The sequence below is a fragment of the Marmota monax genome, unplaced genomic scaffold (genome assembly GCF_021218885.2).
Source record: "Marmota monax isolate L192 unplaced genomic scaffold, Marmota_monax_Labrador192_F-V1.1 WCK01_AAM20220418_F8-fsc00078, whole genome shotgun sequence".
Taxonomy (NCBI): Eukaryota; Metazoa; Chordata; class Mammalia; order Rodentia; family Sciuridae; genus Marmota; species Marmota monax.
In genome coordinates this window covers 3,324,377-3,341,563 of record NW_026694865.1, presented here as the reverse complement: position 1 = coordinate 3,341,563, position 17,187 = coordinate 3,324,377, and the positions used below count along the sequence as shown (strand labels likewise).

The following is a 17,187-nucleotide window of genomic DNA, read 5'->3' as shown; positions in this document are numbered from 1 at the left end:
GTCAGCACAAGAGCATCTGTCTTGAGTCTCCGCAAACAATTTAGAATTGGAGCCCAGGCAGCGGGGAAGAATGCAAACTCATCTCGATGCTGGCCAGAGCCAAGTACATTTGGGAAGGGAAATCTCCAGGCAAAAATGATAATATTTTGCATTCCAGAGCCAAAGGAAAGAATTAGAGAAAATCATCTTCTAATGCTTTGCACCCTCCAGGCCCTCATTTGCACCCTGGGGACTCGGCTGTGGGGCCTTCTGTCTCTGGCTGGGGCTTCTGGACACATCAGATGTCAGGAAGACAGAGATCTTGGTGAGTGTCCAGGAATGTGATCACCTTTCCACAGAAAGCCCTGCCCAGCCCTGGGGCTGGACTGTGCTGCTAAAACCTCAATGAGATTTAGGGCAATGGGCAGAAGGTCCTCCTAGACCCTCTTAGTTAAAAAAATTTGTGGGACCTCAGGCTGTATATTCTGACTCCTTGATGACAGGACTATGTGGCATTGGAATGACCAAGGATCTGTCTCCCTGGGGTCTTCTAGGAATGGGAGAACTTAGGGGAGATGGGGAAATATGGCTGTCAAAGGCCAAAGGGTAGACTCCTGACTTTAAGACAGCTGGTTCTAGGACTCAGAAACGGGGACATGGATATATGGTACCCACCTCTTAGATGCTAAGACTGCTGTGGTAAGAACTAGGCTGGGCATCAGGAAACTGGGTTTTTCTCCTGGGTTCTGCCACTTACTGGCTGTGTGACCTTGAACAAGATACTTCCCCTTTCTGGTCATCAGTCTCCCTGGTGGTCTAAAAATGTTCACAGTTCGGATGTCCTAAGTCTGTGTTCTCTTTTTCCTCTGGATTCATTTCCAAGTTCATCTCCCTCTGGGGGGAGGAGCTTATAAACCGTGGGTGAGCAGGTGGTGCTTCCCCAGCGAGACTCCATCCGAGACTCCATCCGATTGCCTCCAGGACTGGGAACATACCCCACCTCCCTCCAGCAGTTGGTCCAACACAAGTGTCCTCAGCTTCAAGCCACTTCTGAAGGTAAGCTGTCCCCCAGCCCCACAGTGATTTAGCACCAGCCGGCCCGGCCTTTCTGTTAGAATCAGAGGCTGTGTTTAGGGGAGCCGGCCTGGTGACACCAGCCACTTGTCACATCTAGCCCAGATGCCCTCTTTTACTTGAGAGCAAATTTGCCCTCTCTTGGGTCTTCTAAGGAAGGGGATGCGCTCCCTTCACTCTTGTAAAAGCCCACCTGTGTTCTCACTTCTGTCACTCACACAGAAGTATCTGACTTCTTGACCCAGTGACTGCCCTCTGCTCGTGGGCTTTATCCTGCTGCCGTCTTCTCTGAAGAAAACCATGGAGTCCATCCTGCTTCCCATTCCCCCCACCACTGACGTCACCAGCCAACCACCGTCCTTCCTCCTCTTCCCGCTGTTGCAGCTGGTCAAGAAGCAGCTAGAGCCTTGTCTCAGACCCCTGGCTTTCTGGCCTTCATGCAGGGCAGGTCGGAACTCTGCCCCAGGAGACACTGGCCTGAGTGTGCACACAGGCACAGAGCCCAGGGATTACGCAGTGTGGAGGAGACCCGCAGGGAGGAGAGTGGCAGCACTGATTTCTCCTGACAGTCACCATCAAGGGGCAGAGGGTGGCTTCCATGGGAGACTGGCTAGGCCTCGCCAGGGAAGGAAGGGAGAAGCGGGAGGCAGCAAGGACGCCCCATGGAAAGGCGTCACCTCGCACACCCTTGATTCTCAGGGAGATTAGCTCATTGGGGAAACAGCAGGTCCCAGTCCACACCCACTGCTGCTTCTGGCAGCAAGTGGCTCTGCGTGCGCCAGCGGTTAGAAGCAAGGTCTGCTTCATGGGAGGCTGTGGCCACAGTGTCTGCCTTCCCCGGGAGGAAGGGCCCTGGATCTAGATGCATTTGCACGGCCTCTTGAATGTTAAGTGTGTGAAGAAAGAACCCATGAGGAATCAGAAAGCTCTCTCCTGGGGGTGATGAGGGGGCTGAGCATCCTCACTGGATGATTGCTAGGTCCACTTTAGCCAAGAGTTCTGAAGACTCTGGTGGCCTTAATGGCATTTTGAAATTGGTAAAGGATGTGCTGCCTGGCACGAGCTCACCAAGTTCACTTCATCTTCATCCAGGAAGGACTTGAGTGGAGAGACACAGGGTGGCCTGCCCTTTACCCACTGCCCTCCATCAGTGCAGCCCCCTTCCTCTCCAGCCAGGCCTCGGTGTGACCTTGGAGGACCCTGCCTTGCCTGCCTACCTCTCTCCTCTAAGACAGTCATCTCAACAGAAACTCACCGTTCCCTGTACCATTCCCTCCATGTCATCCTCTGTGCTAAAGAAACTATGTTTGCTACTATTATCACGATGGCCTTCCTCCAATCTCCAAAGCACTTGAAGCTCTAGATAAGGAAGAATTCTCTAAGTCAGAAACAACCAACCTATGTGACAGTGGGGACAACTTCACTGGGCCGTGGAGGAGACCAAACCCCTTTGAGGGCCCATGGTACGCAGGCTGAAATAGAGGCACCCATGGAAGCATCCAGAGAGAAATAGCAAGTGCTGGTGAGAGCCATGGAGGCCCTTCTCATTTTTTTTAGAAATTGGTAGTTTGCCAAAGTGCTGGTTAAGCAGATGTCAAGATCATGGAAAACAGGCCTGAAAATTGAAAACAGCAAACTGAAATTGGCTATAATTAACATAGTTTTCCTCCCAGTCCTGGAGAACCATCTCATGCCTTCAGAGGACACATGAATCACCTCCTTCAGGACTAAAGTCACAGTTTTATGAAAGCTAATATACTTTTCTGTCTTATATCATTTATCCTTTTCTCTCCGTAGGAATGGAGCTTCTTCCTCAAGCGTTCAAGAACTACTATGAAGGAAATAAAAGTACCCAAATAAACATTAGAAATCTCTGCACTGTACTCATTTAAAGTACAATCAAGTCTTGATCAACTAAAACACACCTATGTCCCCCCCTACACACACACACATATCCCAGGTTGGATGGAAAACTGGTCTTAAGAGTTGTGACCACAGATATGCCCCTGCAGCAGGCTCTGGCCAACAGTGCTAGACCTTGGGCTGGTGCCTCCCACCTCCCCTCCACCCCCTCCAACGTCAAAGTGGCCCAGATTCTTGAGAACCCCCTTCCGCCCCAGGCTAACTCAGGCTGCTTTGGGAGCCCCAGTAGCCATTGTCTAGCTGCCTGCGGGGCATTTTCACTTGTCCAGGAAGGAACCCAGGGTTTTCTTTTCCAAACTTGTCTCTCTCCCAGCCTCCCCATGCTGGGAAGTGGCGTTCCCACCTCCCCTTGGCAAGTCAGAGGCTCAGAAAGACTTCTGTGACTCAACTTCCCACCAGCAATCCTGCAGGTTTCACCCCTCAGGTCCTCTCCAGTGTGGCCACTCTCCTCCATCTCCTTTGTCATCCCTTAGACCCAGTCATTGTCATTTTGGACCTAGATTTTGGCAAGTCTTCTGTATGGGTGCTCAATTCTAATTTCGCTCTGCCCTTTGCAGCAGCCAGAATGATTTTTTTAAAAGGCCCCTCAGATGGTGACATTTTCTTGCTTATCACCTTTGGAGTCCTCATGGCATCTCGAGTAGATCCCGGATCCTTCCCCAGGCTCGCCCAGTGCTGCAGGACCTGCCTTCTCCTCTACCCCATGAGTGTCACCATTGCTACCCTCCTCTCCGCAGCTCGGACACACCAAGCTCTTTTCCCACCTCCAGACCTCCGCACTGCTGCTCCCTTTGCCCAGGACACTCTTCCCCGAGATCTTGGCTCAGCTGGTTTCCCCTCACCCTCCAGTGGTAATGTCCTAGCCAGGATGGAGAACCCACTATTCCTCCTCACGGCATCCATCTTCTTTTTTATTTTTACAATTTAAAATAGTGACAGGTGGTTGTGAGACCTGTTTGCTCACTTGAACTCTGTCTCCTCTCTCACTGGGGTTTAAGTCACACAGGGAGAGGACCAGCGTGTGCTGAGGCCTGCTCACGGGAGCTGATGGGGTCACACTGGTAGCTTGAAATTGACCCTGAGGAGAGGATTTACACCAGGGAAACTGTCAAATGCTATAAATAAGAACTCTTTCCACTCTATCCCAAGGGCCAGAATCTGTTGTTAAGCATTTACCAGTGCTCCCCTGGAAGGGACTCTTTCTAAAGTGTTCCCACTTTATCCTCAGCACGTGGAACAGTGCTTAACACATAGTAAGTGATCAATATACATTTGTAAAAGAGACAGCAAAAAATGAATACAAGTGTTCAGACCTTTAAGACTCTTAACCTGACAACTAAGGGTTGAACGGGAGTGTGATACTTAGAGTCTCAGAGAGGGACTGAATTTGGCTTCAGAAGCCCTAGTTCTAATTCCAGCATGGCTTCTAACTTGCTTTGCAACTTTGAGCCAGTTTCTTCCTCATCCTGGCCCTCAGTTTCCTTATCTGAAAAGGCACACACTAAACTAGTTGCCCTATCCCTAAGTCCTGTTGTAGGTTTCCAAGAAGTCCATATATGTACACTTTTATCATCTTTAAAACTTTACTCTCTCACTGCTAGGGTCTCTGTATTACACCAACTGCAGAGGGTGCTGTTTATGTTGTAGTGATGTAAGGCATGCAGTGCACAACCTATAGAGCGGTACGAGGCAGCCCTGCCTACTCTGATCCTGGCTACAGAAATTTCAAAGAGAGCTGAATATACTAACCAGCTCAAAGAGCTCTGAAAGTTTGGTTTTGGTTTTCCAGTTCCTAAGCGTGTGTCCCACTTGTCGTGGGTGTATGGATCAAGAGCCCTGGGCATCCAAGATTAGCCCTAGGCTAGCAAGTGTTTGGGCAAAGTAAAAGCAAGACAAAGCTCAAGATATGCAATTTGTGGCAGGGCTTTCCCTTGGAGGAGAGGAAGTAGGGTAATGAGGACCCAGAGAACTGCCGGGCCAGTCTGACCCTGCTCTTTGGATGTAAACTAAAAAAAGGAATCGTGGGGGCCCTTCCCTTCCAAGTCTGTGGGGCTCGCCCTACAGTGGTATACCCCACCCACTGGAAGAGTTTTCTGGTTGCTCAGGGCTCAACACAGATGCACCAGGTGCCATTGCCTGGCTTGGTGTGGATGGGGCATTAGGGAGTGCAGGGTTCTGTTCCCTGATGGATATACAGGTCCTTCCAGTGTTCAGTATAGGTCAGTCCTTCATGGTTGCAAAGCCGTCTCAATTGCCTATTGCCTTGTTAGGTCCTTAAATGTGTCAAGGTCCATGAGTTCATCTGCCTTGGCTAGAAAATGGACTGCCTTGTGAGGTGGTGAGTTTCCTGTCATTGGAGGGTTGCAAGCCATGGATGGTCACTGTCTGAGATGTTCAGACGCTCGGTGCTGGACCTCTCAGGGACCCCCGAGGCCCAAGACTCCTCTTAGATGGGTGGACGAGCACGGGTCAAGCATGCACTGTGTCCACCCGTGCACCAGAGCAAACTGTTTTAAAATAGAGTCCCCATTGTTAACTTCTTGTTCACGTACGAAAGGCAAAGTTCTGGCTCAGGGAATGTTCATGGAAGCATGGACGCATAGCCCCCAAAGGGCCTTTGGAAACACAAAGGCCAAACATTTCTTTTAGAAGTGACTGAATGAAGCTCACTCTAGTTCAGACTCCAAGCTTGACCCGGGGTCCTCATCTTGACTCCCGGGCTCTGCCATTACCTTAGGCTTGAGAGGTGGAGGCCAGCCCCAGGCTTTGGTCTCTACATTGGTAATGTTCAGGGTTGGCCTGGATTGGTCACCTGGGCTGAGTTACGGCTGCTTGAAAGCAGCCTCTAGTGATAATCACTAGGCTGTGGGGCGGGGATAGAGGTCAAATGGGGAACTCCTCTGTATGAATTAGTTTGCAGTGGTTTTCATGCCCACAGGCTGAGCCGAGTCCGGCCTGAAGAGGAGTCACTAGCTGGCATGAACTAAGTGCTTATGAGGGGTGTGTAGGGCAAGAAGGTGCAATGATTCCCAGGGGAAGAGGAAACAAGAGAGAAGGAAGGGAACGGTTCCCCCTATCCAAGGGATCCAGGCAGGCAGCCTTGTGAAGAGTAGGGGTGCTGCTGATGAGGAGAGATAGAGAAGTCTACAGACGTATGACGGTTCTTCTGACAGAGGTCCAGGAGGGCTTTCCTTTCTAGAGTTGCCAGAGAGAAGAAAAGCAGCAAGTTCCTCCCCACTTCCACTCACTTCAAAATATTTGTTAGGGAGGGGGTTGGGGGTTTCTTTGTCTTTTGTAAGACCAACAGATTTGGATGCCCCTCAGGTTCCATGTAAAATCCCCCTTTGTCTTCATGAGTGGGCACCCTGGGAAGGCTCCCCTTCCCTGCCTATGCCCAGCAATGGAGACCAGTCTAGTGGGGCCACTGTCTACCCAGGCAGCTGCCAGAAACAGCCAGGGACCTGGCTGCTTGGTGGCAGGGAAATGCTCCTGGGCCTTACCCTCACCTGGGCCCAGCGCAGGAGAAAAGGGACCCTCCTCTGCCTGGACACCTGCCAGCTTCCCTGAGGGCTCCTCAGTGGGTTCCCAGGGAGCGGCTGGCCCTTGAGGAGACCTTGACCAAACCAGGTCTGTCTCCTAAGGAGTCCCCCAGTCATATCTGACCCACACAGCACTTCCCTTCTGGGCGCTAAGAGCTGCAGGAAATTTGTCCTTCCTGGGAGGCACAAGGAACCTCGTGTCCCCATGGAGAGAGGAGTTTAGGTTGATTAAGTGTGAACATGACAACTTGATTACACAGGAGTTTTAAAATTATAAGCAAATCAAATCTTAGGTTTTTCCAGCAATTATTGCTTAGGATGAGGTTCTGTGAAGATTTTGAGTTGATTTAAGGTTCACTTAAAGAAAACCATTAAATGAAAGCACCACGGGCTCCACAGGTAGAGCCAGAGTTGTGTGCAGGCAGAAGACGGCTTTGGGCTGGAGAGTGCTTGCTCAGAAAGCGTGAGGCCCTGGGTTTGACTCCCAGCACCACAAAAAACAAAACAAGGGCTGGGATGGTGGCTCAGTCGCAGAGCACTTGCCTAGTACGTGTGAGGCACTGGGTTCGATTCTCAGCACCACATGTAAAGAAATAAAAATAATATAGGTCCATTGACAACTAAAAAATATTAAACAGAACAAAACAACAACAACAACAAAACCCAAATAAGCAACAACAAAATATCATGGAAGAAGATGGCCTTTGAGATAATAAGCTCTGAGTTCTGGGTTCTGGCTGTCTGGATTAGCAGCCGTCATCTGACCTCTCAGAATCACAGTCTCTGGAGTCCGACGGCCTGGTTTGCATCCAAAGCTGTGACTCTACCACCTGGGAGATCTCGCTCAGTGACCGAACTTCTGGGTTAGCCAATGTTGCTATTAACATTCATTGAGCATTCCATTGCTGCCAGACATTTTGTTATTGGGTAGTATTTCCAGTTTTTCATACTAAACCTACAAGGCAGGATAACAAGGTAGCATTGGGATTTTCATGACACAATCCAAAGAGGGAAGTCACTTGTCCAAAGTCCCACACTTAATAAGCATCAAGGCCAATACTGAAAGCCTGTGTCAATATGACCCTTTGGGGCTCAGACCCAGTGTTTCCATCTGTGAAATGAGGGTTCATGTCATATCCTAATGCACCATAGATGGCTCTCATCAGATAGCTCCCAGAGACTGGTCTATGCTCAGCCCCTGCCATCTTCTCCAGGCACTCCCAGCTCCTTCTTGGGCACTAAATAACATGGCTACGTTCTGCAGAGTATGGTTGATGTCTGAATCACTACGTTGTGTGGGAAATGAGGCTTTTGAAACTTCTGCTCCACCCTCACTTCTTGCCTAGGAGGTCATTATATACCTAGGTTTCCACTGTGTCAAACCAAGGGTGGTGGGGGGCCAGGCTGGGGGCAGGGGTGTGTGTTGGGGGTGGGTTTACGATGTGCCAGATGGGATGCAGGCAGATCCACACTGAGAAGAGAGGAAAGAGCAGAGACCATCTTGGGGACAATTGACCACAGTCAGGCCTGCCGGCGGGGCCTCTCGTGCAGCCTGCCAGGGCTGCTGCCCCTGGCTGGCCTCTCCGTCAGCAGCAAGCACATTCCACAGCTGATGTTTGGCTTGTGGTCTGGCCTGGCTCTCTCGATGGTTTCTTCTGCTCTAAATGGCTCTCAAAACCAGAATCTGAGCTTGCCTTAAGTTTGGGGCATGAATCACTGATTCTGGGCCCAAAAAGGGGATGGAGGGACAGAGTATCCATGCTATGGACGCTTGCTCTCACTCAGGCTGGTCTGTGTGACAGCTACCAGTTATTTGAAAGGCTCAGTGTCAGACTGGCTTCCGAGCTCCCAGGCAGCATACCGATGGCCCCCGCCTGCCCCACAAACCCCACCAGGGCACATGTACAGAACTGACTAAATTTCCCCACCTTGAACCTTGCATTTCCTCAGCCAGGGGCATGGCTTGCCTGTCATTTGGGCTGGTGATTTAGTCCAGTGGTGGAGTGCTGGATGCTTCCTGTCATTCCACCTGCTCACCACTGTCATCCTGTCACATGTAACCTCCTCCCTACCTCCTCAGGAAGCTTCTGCAAATGTAGATTAGAATGTCCTAATGCAAATGTCCCTACCCTCCCTCAAAACTCTTCAATGGCTCCCATCTGCCAATCCAAATGCTCTCATTGGTATTTGGCTTCTTTCTCAGTGGCTCTAGCCCACTGTTCGGTTCTTGCAGTTCCTCACAGTCCATACTCCAGCATCCTGCTCACCCAACATCAGGTGGTTTGCATCAATATACTCTACTCACCTCTTTTGCTGCCAAGTAAATCCTTCTTTCAAAAATAAAAAAATCTGTCTCTTACCCCTCAAACCTCAGATTCCTCCATCTGTATCTATCTTATAACCGGTATTACTTCTTCCCTTGTACTATCATCATTTATCAAGTATGAGTACAAAGAGATTTCAGACATCTGTCCTGCCCTTAAATATCTTTCTGCTTCCCTGGACAGATGGCTCTTCCACTCATTCGCTACGAAGCACCTATTGCATCTAGCACTATGCAAGACCTGCGTCTGCAGTGGTGGATCCGAGGCCTGGCATCTGTTCTCGTGGTCTCCCAGCACAACGGGGAAGGTGTCTAGGCAGGGGAAGTACCACTGGGTGGGCAGGAACAGGATACCTTGACATCACGTGAGGGGGCCCAGGCTCTGACTAAAGGACCAGGCAGGCTTTTAGGAGGCCAAATGGAGAACTGAAGGATCAGTGGGTGGTAGCCAGGAGAAAAGAGGGACAGGATCAAGGGGGATACAGGGGACAGTGTGAGTGCAGGCTGGAAGCAGCTCTTGTATTTGGACAAGTCAGAGAAACTCAGTTGGATGGAGTGCTGTAGGGCTGAGCAGGCCTCCGGGTATGTGGTCCTGCTGACGGGTGAGTCCTGATGGAGACGAGGGCCCGCCGGTCAGGATTTGGTGGGCTGTGTTTGTTAAAGATCAAGACTGAACCCATGCCACTGCACATCCCTGGGGCTGTGGGAAGGCCAGTTCTGCAAGACCTAGCTCTGCAACACACCAAGGTAGCTGCTCCAGAGCCCAGCGTCAAATTCTCAGAGGTCCTCCCCAAAAGATTCTCAAAGTCACCGGAGACAGAAATGTTTGTGGGACTTCAGGACTTAAAAATGACCTGTGGGCCTTTAGAGTTGCTCCATGGATACCCCGCCTTCCATGCATACCAGCACTTTGCATGAGTCTCTACCTAAGGGGTCTGCAGACTGCTCCCCACTCCCACATTCCCCAAGGCAGAGTCAGTGCCTTGTCTATAATTTGGAATCTCCACACTCTAGTCGCCTGGGCTTCATGGGGGCTCAGTACATGTTGATGAACTGGACAAGTCACTCAGGTCCTCATCCGTAAAGTAGGATTGTGTGTCTTTCTTGCCAAATGACAGACCTGTAGGCAGGACCATGTGAGCAGGGCTATTTTGCAGTGGGTCCTGCAGATTATGTAGCTCATCCTACAAGTCGTATGAATAAACTTGGAGAGGAACTCCGTCTGCTAAGGGACTGATGATCACCACCAATCATTAACTCTGAAGGGCATGAGTTCCAGGAAAAGAGCATCCCCAGCACAAGGAGAGGAAATGAAAACTGCTTTGTGGCCTTCTTCCTTGAAGGAAGAGGAGGTGAGAGCCTGGGAATGGGAGGTTAGGGATATTCCAGAATGATTCCAATGATCTTGCATGACTTGACTACCACCAGTATAGAAAAGTCTACCATTAGAATATCATTTCCCTGACTGAAGTATTATTTACTCCTTAAGTTCCCCTCTGGGTGTAGCAAATTAGGATCTAAACCTCACCCTTGGTCAGAAGACCTGGCCCTGAGTCCCCATGTGATCTTGGGGAAAATCACAGAAATCATTTAACCTTTAAGAGCCTCAGCCTCCCCATCCATCTAAAGGGAACATCCTTTCCTGACAGAGGAAGGCACACTCTTTGCAGACTGTGGGTGGGAGCTGCACCTACAGTCCATACTCCATTTCATGGGTTTTCCTGAGTCCAGCTCTCTGATCTATAGAGAAGAAATGGGCCCTGGAAATCTGCAGGGTCAGGATTCTTGGTAGTCTGGCTCAGCTGGTGAAGCTGCTTGGGGAAGAAAGCTGTCAGCCCCAGCTTCAGAGGCATGAACCCCTTCTCTGTGTCATCCTGTTTGGAATCCTGGAGCATGTTGCTATAGTAACTTCCCCAACTCACCCACATGCCACGTAGAAAAACCTCTGCCCGCTTTAGAGCTTCACCATCCAAGCCACAGGCTGGGTTCTTCTACCTTATAGGAAGAGGCTGGCTGTCAGGGACAGGGATAGGGTAGGGCTCTGATTGGCTGGACCAAGCCAAGCAGGCCCCCAGCCTCCCCTGTTTCCTCTGCTGGCCAGTCCTGGAGCCTAAAATGCCCTGGTTTGCTCTTTATTCCTTTGGTTTAAGGCACAGCCCAATTACAGTGCAAATCCCTTTGGGTGGGACACATTGAGTTGTCCTCACTTTTTAGCGCTGATCAGCATGAATGAACTTATTAGGCCTGAAGCTCAGAGCAGGTTTTGATTAGGGGAATGGAAATGGGCAGGCTGGGGAGGAGAATGGGCTGAGTGGGAACCCTTGGGCAGTCAGTGTCCCAGGATATCAAGCCCTTTGGGGACAGGTGGTTGAGCGCTTGTGGAGTCTGATCTGGGATAGTGAGGAAAAGAGGATCTCAGGCTGCGAGGCACCCGTGAGGACCCCATTTCACCAAGCCAGCATCTTGCATGGAGGAGTTGGAGTCTAGCTGAGTCTGAAGGGGCAGGTGCCCCACTCCTGGTCAGGAAGAGTGATTGTTTGCACCCTAATTTCATTTTCTCTGAAGTCAGCTCCTTTGCCAGGGCCCCATATTGTCTTTCTATGCTTTCCAGTCCCATTTTCCAAAGAAAATCACGCATGGATTTAGAGCCGTGGCTTTGGGTCAGGCAAATCTTGATGCTGCCTCTTACTTTATCGACATGATCTTGCACTGTTCATTTCTCTTCACTCGTGTAGCCTGGGGATCACAGTAGTGATTTCATGATGTGGTTGCAAGGTCTAGCGGAGATGCACGGAAGTGTGTGCACAGCAAATACTAAGTGACAGAAAGGATAAAAACTGCTCTGTGATCTGAGGGCTTGCTGGGAGCCAGATGCTGCTCTGATCACGTGACATGAATGAATCACATATGGATGGTTAACCCGAGCTTCAGCTTATGAAGTTATTCTACCCATTTTACAGTTGAGAATACTAAGCCTTGAAGGGGCTTATCTAGGGTCGCCCAACTAGAAGGGAGTCGAATGCAGGTGACCTAGCTCCTGACCCCTGCTTGTGCTGATTATTACCACTGCTGGCTGCGGGATGCCAGGTCAGTGTTCAGGTGAAGGAAGAATTGAGAGCACGGGGAGGGGACTGGGCCACTCTGATTTTTCCTTCTGAGTGAGATTCTACTCATCTTGGTCTTAAGTACTCAGTGTGAAAACTCTCCACTGAAGTTTTTTGCAGCTCATTTCTTTTGAGTTTACAAGATGACCTAACCTAGTCTCCCCCCATCCCCTCCTCCCCTCACTGGGGACAAACTCCTAGGATTTCAGTGGCATTAAGGTTGACAGGATAGACACAGTCAAGCTGGGGGACAGTCCTACCCGCACCATGGCTCACTATGGGAAGCTCTCCATGCTAAGGAGTGTGGGTGTCTTGAGCTCACAATTGCTTTGGGGAAAATAGTTTCCAATGACTATGGATCCTTGGTGAGAGCCCTAGATTTGGGGGTAGGAGGGGCACGGGGCATGCAGTGAGTGGCAGAGATGTCATTTTTTTGAAGTGCCCTGGAGCATTCTTAAAGCTTGTTTTGTAGCAGACCCTCCTGGAGTCGGCCAAAGGCCACTGTCTGGGGAGGATCATGACAATGCCAGGCAGGCGCACGACAACAATGACCAGATTTAATTCCAAAAGGAAGATTGAAGTCTGTGGTGAGATGATAGTATCCCAAATCAGGCCTTGTGGAGAGGAAAATGAATTTCTTAAATTCTTCAGATGAACTCCCTTCTACATAGTAAGAGCCAATCGGCTCAGAACACAGTTTTCTCCTAAGCTTAGGGGTTGAGGCAGGGTGTGGGGCTGGGATGAAAGGAAGTTGCCTGATGTGGAGAGAAAAGTGAGGAAGCTTCCACTCCCGGAGGGGAGAGAGGGAGATGCAGAGAAAGCAAGGGTGAGGTGAGACACTGAGTCCCTCCAGGGCCCACAGACCTGTGTGGGTGGCCTGGGAATCATGGGAAGGACAAGATTTGCATCCCATCTTTGGGGGTCCATGGTGGAGTGAGTTCTCACTGTGATTACAACCATAGGCCAGGTCTTTGGAGGGAGGGGCTGGGGAAGTCTTGGTTTATTTAGACTCCTGGCAAAAAAAAGAGAAAGAGGGTGAGGCTCCACCTCATCTCCTTAGGACCCCAGAGCCTGCATGTGGTGTGGAGGGGTTCAGAGGCTTCTCAGCTCACAGTGGCTGAGAGTCTTGGCCCATAAGCTCCCAGCAAAGTGGACAAAGGGGAGGCAAAGTGACAATGACAAACTGCATCTCCCAAGCTAGAGAGGCTTGGTTTATTTAGGGCACTGGCCTGTATGTCTCCTCTGAGTCTCCAACAGATTTCCCTTAGATTTCTCTTATGGACTTGAGTTTGAAAGGTATATATCTGTGCATCTTTAGATATATCTTTAGGTATATCTGTGCATCTTTAGATCCTTACAGACAGGAAGACGATGATGGAGAAGAAAGACAGCCTCAGCGAGTGCTTAATATATGTCTGGCACTTTCCCAGCAAAAAGTATGTAAATGTGCTTATTTAATCTTCATGACAACTTTATAAGTTCTATTATTATCCCCACTTTGCAGGAAATTAAGGCACAGAAGAACCATGTAGTGCCTTGCTGAGGGCACAGAGCATTAACTGGCAGAGCCAGACCTTTTGCAGCAGTGAGACTCTTTAGCCTTTGCCCCACTCTGTGTCTGGTTGTGCTTTGTGTCTTTATGGGGCTTGGCAGATAACAGGGGCTCAGGTGCATTTTTAAAAGAATCATCGCTCTTACTATGGATGGATTGTGATTGGAAGTTCTGGTCAATGGACCTACTCTGTCTGAACGTCAGCCATAAATGTCTTCAGATTTGTTATTTCTTTTTTTTTTAAGGCTTTCCTGATAGCTTTGTCTACCCCATCAGCTTAGCCATTCTGCAGCCAGGGCTCTGAAAACATAGAAGCTCTGAACTCAAAGTATCTTAGTGACCACTCACTCCCATCCTGGCCTCTAGTAAATCTCTGGTCGAACCAAACTGTGCCACCACCAGCAGGCAAGCTTCTTGGTAATTCTTTACATTGCATCCATGTGACACACAGGTGACAGATCAACATCAATTCTACCCTAGGTTTTGGGGAATGGACCCAATGACCCCGAGATCCTTCCAGTCTGTAAAGTCCAGGCTGACCAACATCACCTTTGTGGATTTAAAGTATACACCTTTTTTTTTTTTTCTTTAGCATCCTAAAATCTGAAGAGTCTCACTTAAGTCACACTGACTCTACATACTCTTCCAGAGTCCTGTTCAAATTTATCTCCTCCTTCAGGAAGTCACCCTTGCTTATTCAACTGACATTGAACTTCTCTCATCTGAACAGCCCCTAGTTTCTCTGCTCCATTGACTCCCTGGCACCTCTGTTTAGCTCTCCCTGGTCTGGCTTTGTCCTCAGCTATGGGCAAGGCCCAGACTGCACACATGCTTAGGCCCTTCCCCCAGCTCCCTGCAAGCAGATGTCCTTTTTTCAACATTGATTGATATGTTTAATAAATCCCATATTTCAAGAACCCAAACTGGCCAGACATAACGCAGAAGTGGTTTTCTCCATATACGGGAGCTCTGAGTCACAAATCCTGTGTCTTTAGAGATCCTTTAATGTCACTGTCCTTTACCACCTCTCTTTCTTGAATGACAACACCATTAACAACCACTGACTGAGCCCTACTGTGCCTGTTGGAGAGGTCACAGAACCAGTGCAGGGCTGGACAGACATGGGCTCTGGAGCCGGAACTGAAAGCCAGGTCTGATTCCAAAGACTTTTTGCTCTTAGCTTGCTGAGGTCGCTACCGTCCCTCAGCTTGGAAGGCAGTCATTCCACCTTAGATTATGGGGCAACATATCTGGCACACAAGAGAAGATTCTTTTTACTGTGACTGGATTTCAAGTGATTTAAGGACAGTTCCTGATGCCACCCCTCTCCCATCTAAATGAAGCTGGAGTGGACTCTGCCCCCTGTAGCTAATTTCTAGAGGTTTATGGGGCCTGGTGGCAACTCTTCCTTTTCTCCAAATCCAAACTTCACACACCAATGTTTGTTTTAAACTGTCACTCCAGGATCTAAACTGAACCCCCCAGCTGGAGGCCCTTTCAACTATAGGACCTCCCAGAAGTTTGGTATACAACGACAGGAGGGCTCACATGTTTCCTGTGGTGTCTGCAGACTGGAGAGAGGGTTGGAGGGTCTCCACCTGCGCTCCCGGAAGGCCCCTCTCCCGCTGCCACACCATCAGATCCCAACTGCTGGCTCCAGCTCAGGCCTGGAGCCACGCAGAAGGGGAGGACAATCCTGGCGCCCACACCCAGCCCGTGCTCCGGACTGGACCTTGCTGGACATTCCGCACGCAGAAGAGGAACCCCAAAAATTTCCTCCCGCCATAAAACAGCGCTGCTGGCGGCCGCCCCGTGTGGCTACAGATGTGCCAAGACTGGGACTAGGTTCCCGGTGCAGACAGCCCAGGTCTGACTTCTGCGGGACTCGGGTTGCCAGCTGCGCCCCCACACCTGGAGTACATTAGGCAGCTACGTGCGTCTTGGCGACCGCGGCTTCCCCCGGATTATTGAATAATTGCATAATTCCAAGCGCGGGTTGTGGGGGCGCTGTCCTATTCCGACCCCGGATATCAGGTAACTTTTCCAGAGGTCCTGGATTGCGGGACTGTGTGCAGCAGCCTGTGACCCGGCAGATGAGGATTTGCCACAGCCTGGGGCCAAACGCCCTAGGGCTTCCTTTAGTACCCAGTGAGATGAACTCTGGGCAGCTTTTCGCTCCCGCGTCTCCCTCTCCAGCCTCTGGGGCTGCGACGCCTGACTCTCCAACTCAGGGGTGCGCCCCCAGATCCACGCACAGGCACCGAGGCACGCTCGCTCGATGTGTCCACCCCCTTTCCCAGTCTGGGCCACTCGCCTTTCACACTCCTGGGATGCCTGACTACCCCAGCCTCTGTGTGGGAACCGCAGCATGGCCCTCGGGGACCCAAGGCACCCAGCGGTGCCACCAGCCCTCAGCGCTTTTTCAACTTAAACCTCCTCAACTTTTCCCAACACACCAAACTGCGGACGCTTAAGATGCTTCCGCGCACCTCGATCTTTTGCTGATCTTGGAACCTTTAAATTGCAGTCAGTCCCAGGGGACCCACGTCCCCAAGAGCAGCCAAGTTCCGACCCTAGGAGGCGTAGGGTGCTCCCTCTCCTAACATCTGGATCCGTGGTCCCAGCGGGCTAGGGAGGGACTTCCAGAGACTAAGGAAGGCAAGGGGGGACACGTACCTGGCCACAGGCTGAGCGCCCAGGCCACCACGAGGCCCCTGGGCAGGTCCATGGCCCGCAGTGCTGCGGCGGGTTGCGGGCGCAGAGCGGCAGCTGGGGCGGCGAGCCAGAGTAGCAGCCTCCTCTTCTCGGCGCCTGGAGCCAGCACTGCGCTCAGCGCCGGTTCCCTGACAACCGCGGCCCTTTCGGAGGAAGTGGGAGGGCTCGAGCGGCGGGGAGGGGCGCAAGGCCACCACATGGGCTCTGGCTTCAGGCCGGTCTCGGCCCCTCTGCCACCTGGGCAGGAGGCGTGCAGCGGCCACGACGTCCTCTCCACATCTGGTCTTCTCCCCCTCCCCCCGACAACCACTCCTAGGAGCCAGCTACTTAGGCGGTGTGCCACCTGCCTCTCTGTGACCACCACCAAATCAGGGTCTGCTCAGGAAAGTGGTTCAGTAGTCCCATCTCCCAGAGAAAAGAGCTCCACAAAGCCCAGAGGGATACTGGAGGTGATCCAGCGATACCCTTTGTGACTCAGGTCTCCCTTAGACAAGCATAGTGGACGTCCCTTAATCGTCCATTCCAAGACATCCTTTGTCTCTCTGCATCCTGGGTTATGAAATGTAAAGGCCAGAGATCTTGTGACCCTGGAATAAATGCAGATCCTCCCTCCTCCACTCTCCTGACCTCCTCCTCACCCTCCACACCTGAGCCATGTCGAGGCACCTAGGAGGACCTGAACCACGTTAACAAATCAAGATGCTTTTCCTTGGAACCCACCTTCCTCCCCAGCCCTTGTAATAACAGACAATCAGCTTCAATGCTTATTTGTTGAAAAAGCTTTTAATCAAGCCGTGGGCCACAACTGTGAGTGCAGTGGCTGGCCTTCCCAGCAGGGGAGGAGCAGAGGCAGAGGGCAGGATAGGCAGAGGCAGAGGGCAATGTGTGGGGAAGATGGAGCAGAGGACCTGTCACTTTCTTATGAGGGTCTTCCTGTGCCCTTCCTTGTCCCCTGTCCCCACTATTCAGGTCCTCAGA

At 51.0% G+C, this 17,187-nt stretch overlaps 1 protein-coding gene across 1 annotated transcript in view; it reads right to left on the bottom strand.

Moving 5' to 3' along the window:
• The window catches only part of Itga11 (integrin subunit alpha 11), a 115,610-nt gene extending 99,281 nt beyond the window's left edge, over nt 1–16,329 (bottom strand). The window contains exon 1 of the mRNA XM_046426667.2: nt 16,171–16,329. Within this exon, the coding sequence (XP_046282623.1) occupies nt 16,171–16,222 (52 nt within the window). The 5' untranslated portion in view covers nt 16,223–16,329. The remainder of the gene's footprint in view (nt 1–16,170) is intronic.
• Between the last annotated feature and the right edge of the window lie 858 nt (nt 16,330–17,187).